Source organism: Zootoca vivipara, chromosome 1 (genome assembly GCF_963506605.1).
Source record: "Zootoca vivipara chromosome 1, rZooViv1.1, whole genome shotgun sequence".
Taxonomy (NCBI): domain Eukaryota; kingdom Metazoa; phylum Chordata; class Lepidosauria; order Squamata; family Lacertidae; genus Zootoca; species Zootoca vivipara.
Genome location: NC_083276.1, coordinates 41,286,141 through 41,305,636, shown reverse-complemented (window position 1 = coordinate 41,305,636; position 19,496 = coordinate 41,286,141). Strand labels below are relative to the sequence as shown.

The window sequence follows — 19,496 nt, the reverse complement described above, 5'->3', positions numbered from 1 at the left end:
TTGCACCTTTCTGTGACATCACAGCTCGATGGGATTATTTGGGACACTGAAGTAAAGGAGAACTGAAATCCCCCTCCCCCAAAAGCAGGATTCATCGAGCCTATCCTGTCTCTTTCCTTGCAAAGAGGGCACACTGCTGGCTAACAGCCAAGGACAAAGCTGACGAGAAGCAGAGCAGAAATGCTGTATGCTAGGAGGCAGGCTGGGAATGGTTCCATATAGGACAATCAGAGTGGGCATGTTGCAGGGGTTATAGTTTCCAGACATGCGAGCCAAAGCTTTGCAACCAGGGAGCATTCTGGGAATGGTTGAAGAGGACTGCACCAGGAAGTTCCATGGACTTTGTGGCTGAATAGCATCCAGAGATGGCACAAGGGGTGGGGGAAAGAGTGGTATTTGGATAACCAAAGAAGCAAGCAAGGAAATAACTGAATCAGGACAGGAAGGATCACAAAAAAACACTCCCACTGTTTGATTTTGGAAGTTTGCTTATACATTTCTATGCAGCCTGCCTCCCCCTCTCCCCACTATGAAGAGCCAGGCAATCTCCCACCTCTACACTGACCAGATCCAGACCTGCTTAGCTTCAGCAAGCTTGCTGAGTGGCACACGCCTTCAGACCAAAATCCTGGAACCCCATGAAAATGGACACTTTTATCTTTCTCAGTGCAATCCCCTCATCCCTGGCTAACTGCATGGGTGACATCCAACTAAAAAAGGCCAGTGCAGTGATGTTCAGCTGCACAATGTAACTTCTCGACCTTCTCCTCATCCCATGCTCTCCCCTCAATCTGCTCCAGAGAGTAGGGAGAACCCCTGGAACAGAGGTGCACAGGGAGAAAAAAAGGTGGGGAGGTTACACTAGAGCAAAATGCTTTAGCTGTGCAATGTAACTGTTTCATTGGATACCATCCAAGGATTCTGTAGCCCTTCCACTTCCAGTCCTCATGGCTGCTGGGCCCTTCTTTAGCCATGGAGGTCAGAACTGTGGCGTATTGTGGCCTGGTGCTGGACTGGCTAGCCTTGGCTCATGGCATTTTTCTTTTAGGTGGAGGTCAGCACAGAAGAAGCACCAGTGAGTCTGCTGCCAGAACATTGCCAGTAGTGAGCAGTAAAGCCAGAGGGAAGGACAGACTAACAGGCAGAGCCAGAAGGTAAGGGAGCAGCTTTCAATGGGACTTCACTGCCTCTGGTGGGAGTCCTGCTCAGTCAAAATGGGCATCTCCACTCAGGCCTTATCCACACTTAGGGTTGCCATATTTCAAAGAGTAAAAGCCAGGACATCCTGAAATTTGTTGAGCTTTTTTTTACGGAAACCCCCAAGTTGTTGAGCTTCTTTAAGGAAAACCCGCTTTTTCTGTTGACTTGCCTAAGATCCAGGACAAAGCACCGCCTTTCAGAAATCCCCTTTCTGTCAATTCCACCTTTGAAATCCCAGTAATCTCTGGGAAAATCCAGACATATGACAGCCCTATCCACCCTTACCTTTAGCCCCATGTTTTCCAAGCTCAGGTCCACGCTTCAAAGCTGTTCTTTTCCCCCACCCTGGAGCGTTAGTTCCCCACAAAAACCCGCTCTATAAAGCGGAAGGGAAACAAATGGCAATTGGGGTTTCCCACAAATTGCCATTTGCTCCAATTCAGCGGTTTGTTGAAAGGGAGACGTCAGTAACATAAAATGTAATGGAGACTACTACTCCCAATTCTTAAGAAAAGGGAAATCTTCTTTACTTATTACAGTGCCATCCTAACCATGTGTAATCTGAAGTAAGTGGATTCAGTGAGGTTTACTCTTGGAATCGTTTCACAAATTAACTGAAACAAACTATTTGCAGAACAGTTTCCCTAGCGCCCAACTTCATACCCACTGCCACCGTCTCCAGCTCATGTACTGTTTGGTTAGTTGCTGATCTCAGGATGGCTCTTGCCATCCATTCAAAAAATTGACTTTCAATGGACAAGCTTTAAAACTTACCAATTACAGTCCGGGGGGGGGGGGCAGTATCATGAATAAACTGTTTCAAGACTAGATTGTATCACTAAGGGAAATGCACATAAATACCCAAAGGCAATGACTCCAGGAAGATAATTGCAACAAATCATATTTCCTTTTTCCAGACTATACTGAAAATGAGTTTAATTGCATGAGTAATTCTTTGTTAGTCTTTCCCAAATCCAGGGTGGGGGCTAGAATAGTGCCAATGGGAGGTTTCCCCCCCCCCTAGCTGCATAATTTTCATCAGGATTGTGGTTGGGTAGGAAAGTGTTAAACTTTCTTTCTCCAGTACACTACAGTACAGTACTGTGATCTCAGTGAAAATCTTCCTGCTCCTGTAATTAAATAAAGCCCCCTGGTCCCCACCCCACAAACATATCCTGAGTCAAGGAGTGCCAAGACCAGAAGCTAGAATTTGACTTACTCTTTTTGGAATTTTCTAGCTATTAGACCACACTATTGATAGAAGCAGTTTATGTACATCAAAGATGGAGTGGCATTATCAGGGCGATTACACTAGGGGGTGGGGGGAAAGACCACAGTATACATATGCACAAATTGTGCCTTTTAAAATGAGACTATAACAGAATCCACAAATGAACAGAAATTCCATGCAAGTATGATTAGATTCCTCCTATCCTAAATTCCATTAAAATCTAGTCCAGAACATCAGAATTGCTCTTAAAAGTGCACTTGGCACATTGCCAATCGTCTCCTATGATTTTAGTCTCAGAATTGTCCACATATGGACAGTAACGCAACTGCAAAGCAGGACAGTATTTCCACGGCCACAGTGGGAATGTGCCGCTCACATTAGGCAAGCAGTTGTTATGCATGAGAAGGGAAACTTATTCCAGCAGAAAGATGTTGTTGTTGGGCTTTTATGGCCTATTAAATATAGTCTGCTTATTCAACTTTATGTGTGTATCACAAATCACACCTGTTTTTTTTATTCCTTGCTGGTGTTTGGGTTAGAGCTTTCAAATTAAATCGGTGTGTTTGGACTTGCCTTTATAAATAAGATTGTTCCTGAGACTTAGCCCCTACCCGTACAGCAAACTTAAATCTCTTGCTTCTTCCAATAAGTAGCATTGCTTCTGTCTGTAATTAAGTGCAATTATGCCATTTTCGTTTCTCGCAACGTAAAAATGCTTTAGGGAAAGGGTGAAAATACAGCTACATTTGTGTTTTAAAGCTCCACTGGAGTGCTGAAACAAAGCAAACCTGTAAGACCAACCACTACAGCACAGGCAAACCGAAAAATATAGATACGGTTTGTTAAATCAGGGGTAATGGATGGCTTATTCTTTTATCAGCTTTGACTTTAACTCCCCCACCCTGAAACCTGATAAACTAGATCAGGGGTTAGCAACCTTTTTCAGCCATGGGCCGGTCCACCGTCCCTCAGACCATGTGGTGGGCCGGACTATATATTTTTTTGGGGGGAGGGGAATGAACGAATTCCTATGCCCCACAAATAACCCAGAGATGCATTTTAAATAAAATCACACATTCTACTCATGTAAAAACACCAGGCAGGTCCTCCCACAAATAACCCAGAAATGCATTTTAAATAAAAGGACACATTCTACTCATGTAAAAACACGCTGATTCCCGGACCGTCTGCAGGCCGGATTGAGAAGGCGATTGGGCCGCATCCGGCCCATGGGCCTTAGGTTGCCTACCCGGTAGATAACACCATAGCAGTACTTGGAAAGCAGTTCTTCCCCACTTGTAATCATTAGGGTGGAAGCTGAGGCTGGAAGACAAGAAGTGACCATTGAGTCTGGTAATAAAGTAAACAGTGGAGTACAAGAGAAGAATGGTAACTCTGATCACAATGCCCACTGAGCAACTACTTTCAGTGCCACCATAAGATATATACAAGGTTATAGCCACATCCATAAAATACCACTGTGCCCCTCTCATGAAAGTGTACTGAAGTCATTGGGATCGAGTTCCTGGGACAGTCCCTTGCTGGAGACACAATTCCCAGCCCAGAGAGTGTAACTTCAGCACCAGAATCAGGCCATTTGCAAACCCAGCTTCTCCAAGCACACCAAGGTGAAGCCCGCCCTCCAGCAGAAGATTGTGAGTGCCCCATCATACACTGCTTCGCCAGCAGCAGGTGTTGTCCAGCAGTGGCAGTGGTGAAATGGCATTTATTTCAGAAAGGCAGTTTCCCACTCACCTCCTAGAGTGCTACGAACAGCAATTCCCTATAGGAGTTCAGAGTAGTGGCAACAGCACTGCTCAGTATCCAACAGTGCTGCTGCTTCCGCCACCAACCTCTGCTGATGAGGTGTATTTAATTTTTTATAACCACCCACCTATCTGCTGACACACCTGAAGTGGCGGCATGGTGATGTAAACACTAATGACTGAAGTCCGTAGCATGGCCTGGGTACCAACAGTGCTAGAACTCATATAAAAATAGTAATGCACATGTGACCTGAAAACAGGTACAAAAGAACAGCTGCCAGTGGAACAAATGAACAGGAAAAATCTCAGCTTCGTGTTCATTAATCTCTTTTTCTAAAGGGCATTAGCAACGCCCTCGTTCTGTGTTAATACAGTACTGTAAGATTGGGGTTTAAACAGAAGGGGTTTAATTTATCCAGGAGTAGTGCTAGAGATTGACAACAGTCCTAGCAAAGTTGCCAAGTAACAACTCCCCCCTATAGTTTGGAAGATTGGCTGATAGTTCTAAACTGCTGCTGTTCACAATGGCTAGGAAATATCTGAAGGGGAAATAACTGTTATGACTTGGTGGGGGGAAGAGGGGCTGTACGCCCTTCTAATTCCTGGATCCAGCAAGTGTTAAAATCTGAGCAAAGATTCGAATTCCTGGAATAGCCAGGCTAGTTTCCTGGTGAGGTAATGGGTCATTAAGGAAACAAAGGGGGTGACTCTGTGCCAGATGATAAATGGTACAAACTTGCTGGGAGTTAGAAAGACAAATGTCAGAGTGGATGGAATCAAAGGCTGTGTCTATGGGAGAAGCAAGACCCTCTTGGGGTGTTAATGCTGTGAGCGCCTCCATCACAGGGTCACAGGGTCAGGTTGTATTTATGTGTAAATAAACCACATATCCTAAAGACACCACAGTCTCCACTGTTTCTCATTCCAAGAAAACTGAACCCTGGGTAAGCACGTGGAACCCCTGGAAACTTGCACCGCTCCAAGATTGGGGTGGCATGCAACATAATTCTTGCATGCACCCCCAGCTAATAATGAGGTGATCTCCCTGTGAAGAGAAATTGCCTTGACAGTGACAAAGTCTGGCACAGAAACGGAGATTCCTTCCAAACCTCCTGTCCATTGAGCATTCATCCCAATTTGGTTGCACAACATTTGTGGGAAGGTTCAAAGAGGGCCATTTAGTGATCATTCCCAGGGAGGTGATGCAATATTGTGTCGTGCAAGTAGTATTCCACATTTCCCACTGCATTTTACTTTCCTTATTGCAAAGTCCGATTTGAGTGGGGAGGGAGAGACAATTCAGCTTTAACTGTGCAACCTGAATTTGTTAGTATGAACTAAGAAATCCCTGGCTTGGGTTTTAGAGCTGCCTAATCACTAATGGTCATTTTAAGCAAAGCACTACATATGAGCCTGAGGCCCCCATCTGCAATGGGGTGTGTGCAGGAATAATGTGACCTGCTTTCACATGTAATAATAATAATAATAATAATAATAATAATAATAATAATAATAAATGTCAAATACTTTGAACATTTTTAAAAAAGTTCTGTATCAGTTATCCTGATCATCAGAGTTCCTGGGCCTCGAGGTGCGACACGATAGGCAGAAATTCAAATAGTGAATTTTCCTCTATCACTCCATCTGCACACTGGGGAAAACTGAGTCACTTGGATTCCTACTTTCCTGGAAAAAGTGCTCCAATTACCGGTAGTTGTATTTTCCCTTGTATACTGAAGAATATAACCTCCCTGTAAATATACTGTATATATTGCTTTGCTAAATTTTGTACTATTTTAATAGAAACTTTAATAGAGTCTGTGTCAGGAAAAAAGGCAGCAACTGACCTGTCACTTTGCGTGTGAAATAGAGGATACTCTGGAATACACTCCTTCTCTTGGTGTTAGTTCGCAAACTGTGGCAGACAGCTCCATAAATCACTGGTACATGCTGTTAGTCTAATGACAAATGTCTGGGAATAGAAATTTGATTTTATGGTTTTTATTATATTACACTTTTAACAACCAGCTTGTGAAAGATTAATGGCCCCTGATGAACCTTTGGAATTAAGATGAATATGCTCTTTAGGTGCTGCGAGTGCAAATGTTGTGATGAATCTGGACAATCTGAGCATCTTTATAAGAAGGATTGCTGCAAGAGCTAATATGGTTTATAGGCAGTTTCCAAAAACAGAGGCAAGCATGAGCAAGAGCAGACCTCCTGTGCTCTCACTCCCTGGTTTTTGAGAACCGCTTAAAGAAACAATAACAAGGAACACAGACTTAATCCCAACTCATCCTCCTCATCCTCTGATATCATAGTTAGTAGATAGTCAGTGGTTACATGCTTCACCTTTTCTTCCTAATGACTGGTTGTTACTGGTGGAAAACTTGGAATCTTGTCTAGGGTTGTGTTCAAGACCCTCTGCAAGGAGATGGAGCTCCCAGGTTAGGCAAAACAGCTATTATCCAAAAGGGAGTCCTATCAACATTTGACAACCCTCATTTTTGTGTGTGCTGTTTTACAGATGGGATGCCAAGGAAGGTGAAGAAATGCCCTTTGTAAAGGATGAACCTGATAAGCAGGTGAGTCTCCTCTATAGAGTGTTGCTTAGATCAGGAATGGAGAACCCTTTTTGATTCTGTGGGCCAGATCCTTATCAGCATCTATCCTTGCAGGCCAACTGTGATGGTTGGGTGGGGCCACCTACCTGTCCTTTTGGAGCTCTTTGCAATCCATTTTTGTTTTAACAACCCTGGACAATTTGGTTTCATCAGCAAGCTTTGCCACCTCAGGTGGGCATGCTTTGAGGGAAACAGCCTCCTGAGAGAGGTTGGCACCCCTGGCAAGCCAGGTTTGGTCCACTGATCAGAAGTGCCCGACCAAACAAAATAACACCAAGCCTTGCGCCATCCTTGTACTTTGCATTAATCCAGAAGAACTACAGCCCTTGGTTCTTAACTCATCAAAGTTAAGAGTAGAGTCTCGCATTAACTGGGGGCCAAGCTGGATAAGATTCCCACTGATGCCTGACCAGGCTACTGGAGGTTTTTGTTTATTGAACTGAAATGCATCTAACAGGGGGTTGCAGATCTGATTAGAGTAAGGCAGTGGAGGAGAGAAAGAAGATGTTTAACTTTCCCCCCTCACACTGCTTTAGTGTAGATACACACACACACAGAAACACATCTAGTTGCTTTCCCTCCCATGATGGGAAAGAAACGATCCTGTATCCTCCCTGCCCACCCTCAAGGATTGGGTTGTAACGATGATGTAGCTATGAACTCTGCTGTCACTGCTCCCAGATTTCCAGCTTCATATAGCTACATTTCAGTTAGAAGCAGCAGCAGCAGATTGATCAAACAGCTCCGAGCATCCCCTCTACTTTGGCACACAGAAGCTTGCACTGGGAAGGTGAGAAAAGCTAATCCTTTAACCAATGCTTATGAGTATGAGGGAAGATCCCTGTGTTACCAGAGTGGCCCGGGAATTTCTTCAACGTTGCCTAGTCCCAGATCACTCCAGGGCCGTTGAATTAATTCTTTATTACAATAAAACAATGATCTTATATTATATATGTATAATATATGCTGTCTCTCCAATAATAAATCATTAATAGGCCAAATCCTATGCAGTGTATTTCAAAATATGCCAAATTGATTTTGAAGGGTTTGGCCTAATATGGAGATAGTTGGGTAAATGAGAAATTATTTCATTGCAATGAAGAACTGTGCATATTTTAAAGTACTGTACATTTTCCCACTCTGGTTGCTAGGTGTTGTTTTTTAAGGGCCACTTGTGCCTCAGTTGTTTGCATGCCCCAGCACTGCTTATAAACAGGAATTATGTGAGCCAGGCAAATCATTTCCTGCGTCAAGTGTGGTAGTGTGGTTAGAGTGCTGGGCTAGGACCAGGTCCAAATCCTATCTAAGGCTGTAATCCTATAACCCCATGTTCCCTTTGAATTCAACAGGGTATAGTTCTGAGTAGGAACGATTAGGATTATGTTGTAAGCCATGAAGCTCACAGGAGAAGGAGAAGGAGAAGGAGAAGGAGAAGGAGAAGGAGAAGGAGAAGTTGTATACTACCCTAGACTCCTGTGGGTAGTGATAAAGCGGGATATCAAATCCAAACTCTTCTTCTCTTCTTCTATACCCACAAGTCTCAGTAGCTGTGCTTTAGTTTTCTTACTAGTGAAAGGGAGACTTAACTTTAGCTACCGTACCTCTGGTAGCCAGCTACTGATACCGGTACCAACTGCTTTGTATGGGTAATCTGTTGTTTCTTTAAGTCAATTTTGTAATAAGTAAGTAAGCAAAGTTTTGTCTTCTGTCATTCTAGAGATCCTCAAGCAACGAGCAACTGAAAAAGCAAGCTCTGGCTAGTGAAGCAGTCAAGGAGCATAACTTCTCAGCAGGCCTAGAGAATAATATAAAGCCCCCAGAACCGAGTGCTCCCTTGCCTCAAGCCCAAAGAGATGAATGGAACCAATCTGCAGGTGGAGAGCAGGGTGCAAATGAAAAAGCCAGGAGGTACCTAACCCAGGACATGTCTCCCACAATTAGTGCAGATGAGACCGGAGCAGATCTCAAACTCAGTAAGTCAGTAACTGGGACTGATTTGTCTCTCAAGGGCAACTATATGAACAGCAGCTCTTGTCAGGGAGTGCCTGGGAATGTGGTGCAGACTTCTGGGTACAACCTTCAAGAAATCAATTCCATAGTCTATGAAGGTGGCTTAGACAAAAGTGCATATTGTGAACAGAACCCTTGTGGGGAGCAGGCAGGAAACCATAGTGAGCTGTTGAACAAGGAAGAAGGAGGTGGTGAAGGCCAAGGGCTGATCACAGTAGGACAAGGAGAAGAGAACCAAGTTGGTGGCCTCCAGAAGGAGATAATCCCTGCAAAGGAAAGTGACGCTGCAGCCTGCCTTGTTCAAATGGAGGAGTCCAGGCCTCCATGTAAAGAAATTCCAGACCCGATGAATGAATTTGTACAGGAAGGGGCACAAATGAGGAACAAGGAAGATGGCCAACCTCAGTTGTGCAGTAACAAAACACAGGATTAAGACCGAACACACAGGGCTCCGTAGAGGTCAAAGGTGAGTGCAATGCTAGTCCCTCCACTTGGCGTTTTATGTAGATTTCTAGCCTGCTCTGTCCCAAGAGCTCAAGCCTGGTAGCTCAGTTACACCTAAAAAGATGAGACGCCACCATCCAGGAAGTTCTCCTGCCCATCCCCTACTGAAATGAATCATACTTGCACTGGTAGGACTGTTTGCATTCACTACACTGAGGTTTAAACAGGAGAACCCCCTCGTGGATTCAGTCCTTGTCGCTTAGGAGCACAGCTCACAATCTTTGACTGGCCTCTTTGTGTTGAAGGCATTATTGTGATGACTCTTGAAAGCTGCATTTTCTATAGGTTGGTCAATTCCCACTTACTAGGCACAGATCCTAATATTATATGGATGAATCTGCCATTACGCAGCTAAACAGTTCACAGCAGAAGATAGTAAGCAACAACCGGCTTCCAAATGATTGCAAGCTGTAATGAGAATGCAGCTCTCTTCTTCAAAGCTGCAAGTCTTAATCTTGGGCAAGCCTGCTGTGATCCTACTAAAGATAATTAAGACGATTCATTCATTTGTTCAGATTATCTAGTTGGGGGTGAAAAGGAAACCCCCTGCAGAAGCAGAATGCTCTTCTCCAGCAGTAAGGTAGGTCTTTTCTTACAGGTTATACTTTCCAGACTTTTAGGTTCAAACAAACATATTCAGCTGCCATTCCCAACCTTGCTCCGAGATGTTTCCTTCCCAGAAAACCACCGATATCCACAGAGCAAAGCTGAGAAACATTGAGTAAAATGTCTAAACTAAGATTTTCCTGGCAAGTGCACAACAGCTTACAAACACGGTATTTTAATAGCAGCTACAAGCTGTGACTTTGGGAGTTAAAATTCTTCTTATCTTGCTCCTTTCCTTGCGCACAGTCTCCCAGAGAATTCAGCAGACTTCCTCCAAAGTGAAGAAATTGTGGCAGCTTCCTAACGAAAGCCCAATATTACATAAACTGGCAGTATCTCATGTGACATACTGGGAGTCATGCTTGTTCTTTTAATAACAAAATACTGAATACTGGTAGTACAGAAGGTCAACAATTTGAAATCTGTTTGTGGCTAGTTATTGGCTACTTTAAAAAAAGTTATTAGTCATTCTTTTAAAAATTCAAGGGTCTATCTAAAAATTTGTAAGTCAAAAAATCCCTATCTAAAACCGCCGCAGTTTTTTTCCGGATGTCAAGATATTTGTAAGCGTGCGGCCATTACCCCCATTCGTAAGTCAAAAAATTTGGTTGTCGAGTCGTTCGTAAGTCGAGGTACCACTGTAAATAACACAGAAACTGAAGTCTCGGATTTTGAAATGGATCATATGATATTTCAGACATAGGTAAACCTCTGAAGAGCCGAATAATCATACTTTTGAAATGTTAAAGCTGTTTAGTGTGCTTACAACCCATGTTAAAACAATGTTGATGCAAATTGTTAAAACACACTTACACACATACATGACTTTGCAGAATTCTTTTTGTATTTTATCATTTATTTTATTTTATATTAGTCCTGGTCTTCTGATCTGCAGATGTAAGAGATGGTGCTAAGAGGAACCATATGTGAGAAACTATAGCAAAACCCTTTGCTTGTAACACACAGTTTCTTTTTTATCATCAGCACCATCAATCACTATTACTTATTAATAAGACTTGTCTAACTTGATGATCTGAAATTGCCTTAGGTTAAAAAAAAATTACAACTTGGTAGAATGTTGATGTTCCTTCCCATCCCACACATTTCATGTCAAGTTGTAGGACCATCTTTCTTCATATTGCCATCCATCAGTGGAGCCCTTATGTCGGTGACAGATTTCGCACATAGAGTTGTTAGCTGTGACCCATTTCTCCAAGAAAAAGCTCAGGAACACGTGACTTTAACTCTTTGCAGCCGGTATCTTATCCATTGATGCAATTTCTGTCAGAGAATGAGGAAATGCTGCTTTTTTTATTCAGAATGAAGATTGCCTCCAAAAGCTGCCTAAGCATTTCCCACAGGTCTAAAGAACATCACCTCCAACCCTTAGCACCGTTTATACATGCCATTGTATAAAATAATATGCACAGACTAACAGACACTCCAGATAATACATAATGGGCGAAGCAGACAAAACAGAGGCAAGGAAGAGCCTTCTTTTGCCCTCATCTTCTACCAACCCATCCCTCAACTGCTTGCTAGAATCTGTCCCTGGTAGCTGCCTCCATGGGCATGGCCAGGATTTTTGTTGGGGGGGGGGCAGAACCGACGTGATTGGTCAGTTAAGTGTTTCTATTGTTTTACTTGATCAGCTGCCCCCCCCTGCCCTCCCCTTGGCTATGCCCATGGTGAGAGAGCCAGTGTCCGCCACTGCCAGAGCAATCACACTGAACTCTCAGGAAATCTCAAGGGTCAGTGTGGGGTATTGTGAGTGTCAGACTAGGATTCCCCAGATCCTTGCTCATTGAGCTCAAACTCCCACTCAGCCATGACACTCACTGGCTGGCATTTGTGGAAGGGACATAACTCAGAAGAAGAAGGCCTTAGGTTGAATCTCTGGCATCTTCAGGTGGAGCCGGGAAAGGCTCTGGAACTCATCTATCCCACATCTTGTTCCCTTACGGAAGATGCAATACACACCCCCAGGCAGATTCCACCTTGCAAGAATGTTTATTTCACTCTGCCCCAGTTGGCACCAGAACCCTAATGGGCATGTTTGTTCTTAAAATTCAGGACAATAATATATAGATTATCATCATGGCCAAGAAGGGGCAAAAGAACCTCTTACTTAGGCATAAGAAATATCCTGGGTGTATCACACATCTACAAACTTCATTTCTCACTTGCCCCCAGCAGACAAATTGAGAAGTGCTCATTTTTCACTCTCAGGCATATGCACAGAAGGAGGGAAGACCTGAGGCACAGGGATCCTCTCCTTGCAAGGGGTAGCCCAGTTGGTACAGCATAAGACTCTTCATCTCAGGGTCATTGGTTCAAGCCCCATGGTGGGCATTGTAGCAGGTCCGACTAGATGATTCTCGGGGTCCCTTTCCAATTCTATGATACTATGAAATAATCAGGTTACTGTAGATAAATGGTGGGTTTTCTTTTCCTGTGGTGTCCGGCTCCTCCCCCAATAATTGCTTCAAAAGATTTACATGTAAAATCTGCAACAAGATGTTGCTGTGTGGAGTGCTGCTGTTCACAATTCCAGCCACTCCACTCCATTCCATTTCCCACTTTGCCATGGTTTTCCTTCCCATGAGAAGAGCCTTCTAGATCAGGCCATTAGCCCACCTAAGTCCAGCATCCTGTTCCCTCAGTGGCCAACCAGGTGTCTCTGGGAAGCCCTCTCCCCAACAGGCAGACAGACAACCTTCCATGGCCAATGGAGTCAGTTTGAAAATCCCACTGGAGGCTAAGTGCAACCAGTACCTCTAGCCTTTCTTCACACGAGTTGCTATCTTAAAACTTGATCGTCCTCATAGCTGCTCTCATCCTCTGCTTCAAAATGACAACAACCCAAAGCACAAGCCCAGAATCCCCTGCAGAACACGCCCCCCCCCTGTTTTTAAGTTAAGAGTGCCAGGGAAATCAACAAAGGAAACAAACTACAAAAGCTTTTCATTCAGTTATGTCGAGACAATTAATTTCAGAATCTCAAAGAGAAAATACAGCTGGGGTAAACTTCCAAAGCACAGTGGGGTGCTGACGTCAGCGTTCTCCCCTGACGTAAACAAGAGCAGTACAGCCAAAGTCTTGCGAGCTGCGGAGGTCAGTCTTAGAATGCAAGGCAGTGCAGAAGGAGTTGGCATGACTGAGCAGTACACGGAATTCCTCCCCTGATTAAAAGCATAGGAACTTAGGCAACAGAAATGTTAACTCCCCCCCCCCTCCATTCCTCCATTATATCTGAAAAGATGTGGGTATAATATAATAGCTAGAAACTGGGTTTTGTTTTGTTTTTTTTAAAAAAGAAGAGGTTCTTAGAATTTGCACAGAAAGATCATGGAATAGAAATGACAGGCTACATGGCCCATTTCTCAATACCTCTTAATACTAAGCCGTGCTTACAGTAGAATGGACTGTACTGCAAGGTTTAGGACTGCAGCCTTACTCAGAAATATTTAGTGGGGGGGGGGTCATGACAGATTTGGGGGTGGGAGGCTTTTCCTTACCTGCCAACACCCATTTTGTATAAGAGTTACCCCGAAAGATTTATAACAGGCTGCCACACACTAGTCAGTCCAATTGCTTGGAGAGATCCTGAGTCCTGATGCCAGGGACTTCTCCCTTCAGCCAGCTTCAGGGAAAAATAAACCACTCTGGACAGCTCCCAACAAAATATTAAAAACACAAGAAAACACCAAGCGTTGAAAACTTCCCTAAACAGCCAGGACCGCCTACTGAACAGGCTGTAAGCAAGAAAGCAGGTGAGTGGGGCTAGCTGGCGTTGGTGGGCCTGTGCCCCATTTACCCTAATGCTAGCTTCCACTAACTAGCTCCCAGAGGTACTCAGCTTCTACAGATAGGATCACAGCAAGAACTGATTCAGCCTTTGCCAAGTAATTGACTTTTGGGGGTGGTGGTAGGGAGAGGAGATGGGAAAGGTTCGTGTTTTCCATTAGGGGGTGTTTACAGCGTGCTCATCCTCACAGCGTCAGAACCTCTCAATGATCAGCAACTTGTGCTGGACGAACTCTCAGCTGGGTGAGTAGCTCACACAAGAGGCCTGCTGCAGCGTTAATTTGCCACACAGCAGTTCCTGACCACCCTGATGTTGCTTTTGTTTGTTTTCCAGGACAACGTGCTGAAGCAAATCTGGTTGCAAAAGAAGATGAGCACAATCTCCCCCTCTGACGCTGACCTACAGCACCTGGCCTTCAGCTCCCAGTGACTCCTCCCCCTGCAGGTGTTTGCCTGTCTAGAAGCCACTTGTGCCCTGAAATTGCCTATTCGGTGCCGAAGGACAGAAAAGGCCTACTTACAAGCAGCCTCCTGAGGAGAAAGGAAAGGAAATCATGGCACTTGTATTTTGTACCTAACTCCCCCCCCCCTATTGTGGGCATGTGATGGGCCATGTGTTGTCTACTGTATGCACTTTATTTTACTGAATAACTAATGATATTTATAAGTTGGGTTTGCTTTGAAGATAATTCCCCTTATTTTTCTCCTCAGCACTGACCAACGGATCTATTCTTTTGTTGCTTCCAAAACCAAGTGGCAAACTTTACAGAGCCTCTGGCTGGGCTTGAGTTTTATGGATGTTTGGCCAGTTAGAGACAATTAAGAAGAAACCATTTTCTTAACAATAAAGGTGGCTGAGGAGATAGTAGATCCAGCAGCCAGGAAGACTGCATTGTGGCTTTGCACAAGTGTGGCAGAATGATGAGAAGGGACCGGTGGTGTCACAGGTTCCACACAATTTATGGCTACAAGTTCATTGAGGTTTCTCTAGAATGCTTTCTCTCTTCAACCTTCCTGGTTTTGAACTCGTGACTACCATGAACTTCCTCGTTTAATACAGGAAACAGTACTCCCTTCCTAGGTATTTTGGCTCTAAGAGGAGGCAGCTCCTCCTCACTGCCGCCTGTTCCCTTGGCCTCTCCCTCTGAGGGTAGAGGGAAAGTCGATGGTCATGTGTGTATGAAGGAAACAGGCAAATTGTTATCATTCCCAATAGCAAAACATCCAGACTGAACTCCTTGATTTTGGCTACACTCCCAAATCAAAACATTCGTTATCATTCCCAGATAGCAAAACATCCAGACTGAACTCCTTGATTTTGGCTTCACTCCCAAATCAAAACATGGTGGAAGAGAAACCAGATGTGCAAATCAGATCAGACAGCACCGAGATATGACCGTGCCGGTTGTGTGTCATTTCAGTTGCTGGCCTGCAGGGTTCCCTGTACCTGGGAAATGGTATTGCAGCATAATTCCATAAAGCAGAACAAATTTTTTTGCAAAGCATTGTCTCCTCACTTCTAGGATATGATAGGAGCCAATTGCACTTGAGCACCAGGGTTCTGTGACACAATCTAGCTATGTGTGAGAAATGGCTGGCAGAGGCGACTCCAAGCACCAGCAACAAACGTCTGCATTATGGACTGGCTCTCCCCTAACAACCCAATGGGCACAATCCAGCTGAAGTTACACACCATTGCAGCTCATTGATTCCAATTATAACGTTGAAGAATGTGCTCAGCACTCCTCTCCCAGGAAAACAGCGGGACCTGACTCCAGATCACTTATTAACTTGCTCATAAGTGATCGGGAGGAAGGGGTGAGCAGGGAAATGACCAGGTTTGCTGGCAACACCAATTTTTGTTCAAGTTGGTAAAAACAAAAAGGGATTGCAAGGAGCTCCAGAAGAATCTGTCTGATTTGGGTAAACGTGCATTAAAATGGCAAATCTGGTTCAACGTAAGCAAGCGTAAAGTGATGCATGCTGTTTGCGGCAAAAATTCCTAACTTTACATACGTTTTGGCAGGGTCCGAGTAAGAGGAAACTAACGAGGGGGAAAAGATGTAAGCTATTGTGGATTTTGCAATGAAAATGTTGACCCAATGCACAGCAGCTGTGAAAAGGTGACATCCATGCTGGGGACAATTAGGGAAGGGGTTGAAAATAAAACTGCCATTATTGCTATGTCCTTAAACTATTTTATGGTGGGGCCACGCCTGGAATACTCTGCGTAGTTCTGGCCCCACATCTCAAAGAGGATATTGTAGAGCTGGAAAAGGGCAACTAAAATTATATTAGTTCTGAAACCCCTCCACGGAACCGGGGCTTTTAAATTTAGTAAAAAGGAAAGTAAGGCCGGGCAGGATAGGATAGTTTTGTAAAATTATGCATTGTGTTCAGAAAGTGGGTGTAAGTTTTTCCTCCCACTTTCATAACACTAGAACTCGGACTCATCCACTAAGGCAAAATGATGGGAGATTCAGAACAGACAAAAGGAAGTACAGCACAGAGTTAACCTAAGGAATCTACTACTAGCAGATGTGGCAACGGCAGTCAAATTAGACAGCTTTGAAAGGAGAAGGGATTTAATTTGTGACAATTTAATGTGAAAGAGAGATGCCATTATTATATAAAGTAAATTAGTAAATTAAGTGTTATAGAGAGCTGAATAATTCAGGTTGTGTGTGGATGCTGTTTGCATCTGATAGGTCAGAAGAGAACACCAGCTTGTGGGCACAGCAGTCATATGGGACTTATACAACAGTGTATCCCTGTATGGAGTAAAACACAATATTAATTCTCTTTCACTAGATCGATTCTAAAAGGTAATGTTCAAGTGTGCAGAATTACACACAGCTTACACCTAGTTAAAATTCCAACTTTCAAAGGAGCATGATAGACACAAGCTTTCTCTAATTTTTGCTGGGTTAAAGAGATATCAGCACCAGAAATCTGTCACATTAGAATTGTTCTCCCCATGATGTCAGCATTCAGAAAAGACATACCTGCAGCAGACCTATTGTTATTTATGACCACCATGTGGCTGGGGAGAGAGATTGCAAAAGAAGGGCTCTGCATTTTTTTGCAAGAGATGTCTGGACATCCATAGCTATCCCGTGACCCAGTATTTTCAGTGAAGCAAAGCAGCATGTCTGGAGTGTGCATGCAGAGATATTTGCTTGGCTTCTCAGCAACAAACTCTTACTAGCCCTAATAGTAATAGTGCTTTACTTTTGGGCCAGAATAATGAGAGACATTGCATTTGATATTATTCAACTAGCAAATGTGTTTTGGTTTTCCCACTTACTCAAATGGAAAGCACTCAGATGGCACTCAGATAGGCAGCCTGTTAGCAAGAAAGCAGAGAATGTTGTGCAATTAGCATGTGCTTCAGTAAAAATAATAGTTTGAATTTCTGAGAGCCAACATTGGCCTCCTTCGGAAACAAACAGATCAAATGATTTTTAGGTTTGGAAGTTCTTAACCTGAATAGATTTGATTCCTATGTCCCATAACACTCAGCATTGATTGATTTGTGAATATACATAGACATATTACCAGATTATGAACTAGAAATATATATATATATATATATATATATATATATATATATATATCCCACTTTTCACCATGTAAGGGACATGGTATGACTGAAAGAAAAATAAGCACAATCCTCATTGATTTTTAGTGGGACTGAAACACACATAAATGCTTTGGGTACGTATCGGTTGTTAGTAAATCAATTTGTTTATATATCACTTAACATAATTTTGAGCAGGATTTCCACCAGTTGTTCTTCCAGCATAATTGTGAGTCATCTTAATAGTGCAGTGTGGAAAACTTGAATTTTAGGTTGCCTCGTTGGCAAAAATAAAATAAAATAGAGAGCTATTCTCAAGCCTAGTAATAAGCTCCATTAAGTTCCACTTATGGAAGAGGAACTGTTAGTCAGCCTTTTGTTCCAGAAGACTGAAATCATGTAAAATCCAGCAAAACAGTAAGAAGCATATGGGCAGGAAAAAACAATGTAATGTATGAAAAGGCACTAAGGGGTGGTACCTTATCAAAAACACTGGTCCTTCCCAAGTATAGAATCTTTATGCTTATCTGCACAGTTTTATAGCAGTCTATTGAGGCTTTCCCTGGGAATTGTCTTAAGAGATCCTTTCTCTCCGCCCCTGCCACCAGCCCTACCATTTAAAAACTAGTTTTCCCTTTGAAGAGAGAATTGATATTAAATCAGTTTAAGGCTATGTACACACTAGTGGCTTAACACAGCAAGGCCATTTCTACCCACTCACCCAAGTCGTGTTTTTACATTGCTGTATACAGCAGGTGGGGGGGAGGTATCTTCACTCAATGTGCAATACTTGTTTGTTGCCCTGCACCTGCAACCCCCCTGAACGTCTCTTCGTTGAAGCTGTCATCTGCACATGTGCAACAGCCACCTCAAACGGACACACCTCAGCTTACATTTTCAAGTTGGATGGAAGCTGGTTTGAAGGAACAGACATTAAACAGCAGTATTTCTCAATAAACTACAGGATACCTATGGATTGTGGCTAACAGCATGTGTACTCTGCTCCAAACACCATCGGTGGAAACGCACTTGAGTAAATGGAAATTTAATGGAAATAAAACGGTCTAAGACTGCACTGTTAATAGTACCGATTGAAGGGTCTGCATTAACTCTGCTTATTGACATTTTTTAAATATAAAAAAAAACCTTGATACCGATTCTTGTTTTCCAGAATTTATATGTGATGTTTGAGAGGCGAGTGAAATGATTAGAAATACCGTGCTTATTTTTATTAAATAAAATGGTCGAGGTAAAGAAAAGTTTTGTGGCTTCAAAACTTGGGTAGAATTTTGAGAGATTAGCAACTGCTACATTGCTAGGAACAAATAAAAGATTCTGCTAAAATGCAGGTAAACAACCGTTTTCAACACAAAGATTGACTTCTTGACGTTTACACAGCTGTGTTCTCCATTCCCGGAAATAGTTGTGTCTGTACAGAACACCACCCAGAACATCTTTTCAGCAAAACAAAATGAGTGGCTCCCTCCTCAGGAGCCTCAGAGCCGATTCACATTATCCCCGTAATGAGGGAACCTGGGACCTTGTGCATACAAAGCAGATGCTCTGCCACTGAGCCAAAGCTCTTTCCTTGTAACATTGTATGGTAAAAGCCCCTGCATAGCTGTATAACCTATATGCGAATATCTAGAATACTTGGAGGTGGTCGAAAAAGGAGTTAGCTAGACTGGCACACTCTGGCTACCTCAGATCTAGTCAGTGCAGGTCTTCAGAGGTTTGGATGTGCCACTCCACCTGGCACCTTCCTCCTCCTTGCCAGCCTTCTGGTTATTGACATGTAACCATTGGGAACCCCCCTTGATATTTCCCAGGATCCTTTATCAGATTCCTGTGTCTGCTTGTGGATGAGTGTAAACAAGCATGATGATCCAGACGAGTGGGGTTGGACAAATTGCAGCAGGTAGGTCAGACTCAGTGGTGTGGAGAACAAGACATGGGAGGACAGGTTGAAGGAACTGGGTATCTTCAGCCAGGAAGATGCAGGGAGGACATGGCAGAATAATTCAAATACTTGAAAGGCTCTCATATAGAAGAGGGCAAAGACTCTTTCTCTTCTTCCCCGGAGGGCAGAAACAGATTTAATGGGCTTAGGTGACAATAGGGTAGGCTTTGGGTGAGAACCAGGAGCAATCATTTGATGATAACAGCCA

At 43.4% G+C, this 19,496-nt stretch overlaps 1 protein-coding gene across 1 annotated transcript in view; it reads left to right on the top strand.

The window, feature by feature from the left end:
- CCDC9B (coiled-coil domain containing 9B) overlaps positions 1–16,170 on the top strand; it is a 70,348-nt gene extending 54,178 nt beyond the window's left edge. The window contains exons 10-13 of the mRNA XM_035111128.2: positions 1,049–1,154; positions 6,725–6,782; positions 8,539–9,297; positions 14,083–16,170. Coding sequence (XP_034967019.2) covers positions 1,049–1,154; positions 6,725–6,782; positions 8,539–9,264 — 890 coding nt within the window. The 3' untranslated portion in view covers positions 9,265–9,297; positions 14,083–16,170. The remainder of the gene's footprint in view (positions 1–1,048; positions 1,155–6,724; positions 6,783–8,538; positions 9,298–14,082) is intronic.
- The last annotated feature ends 3,326 nt before the right edge of the window (positions 16,171–19,496 follow it).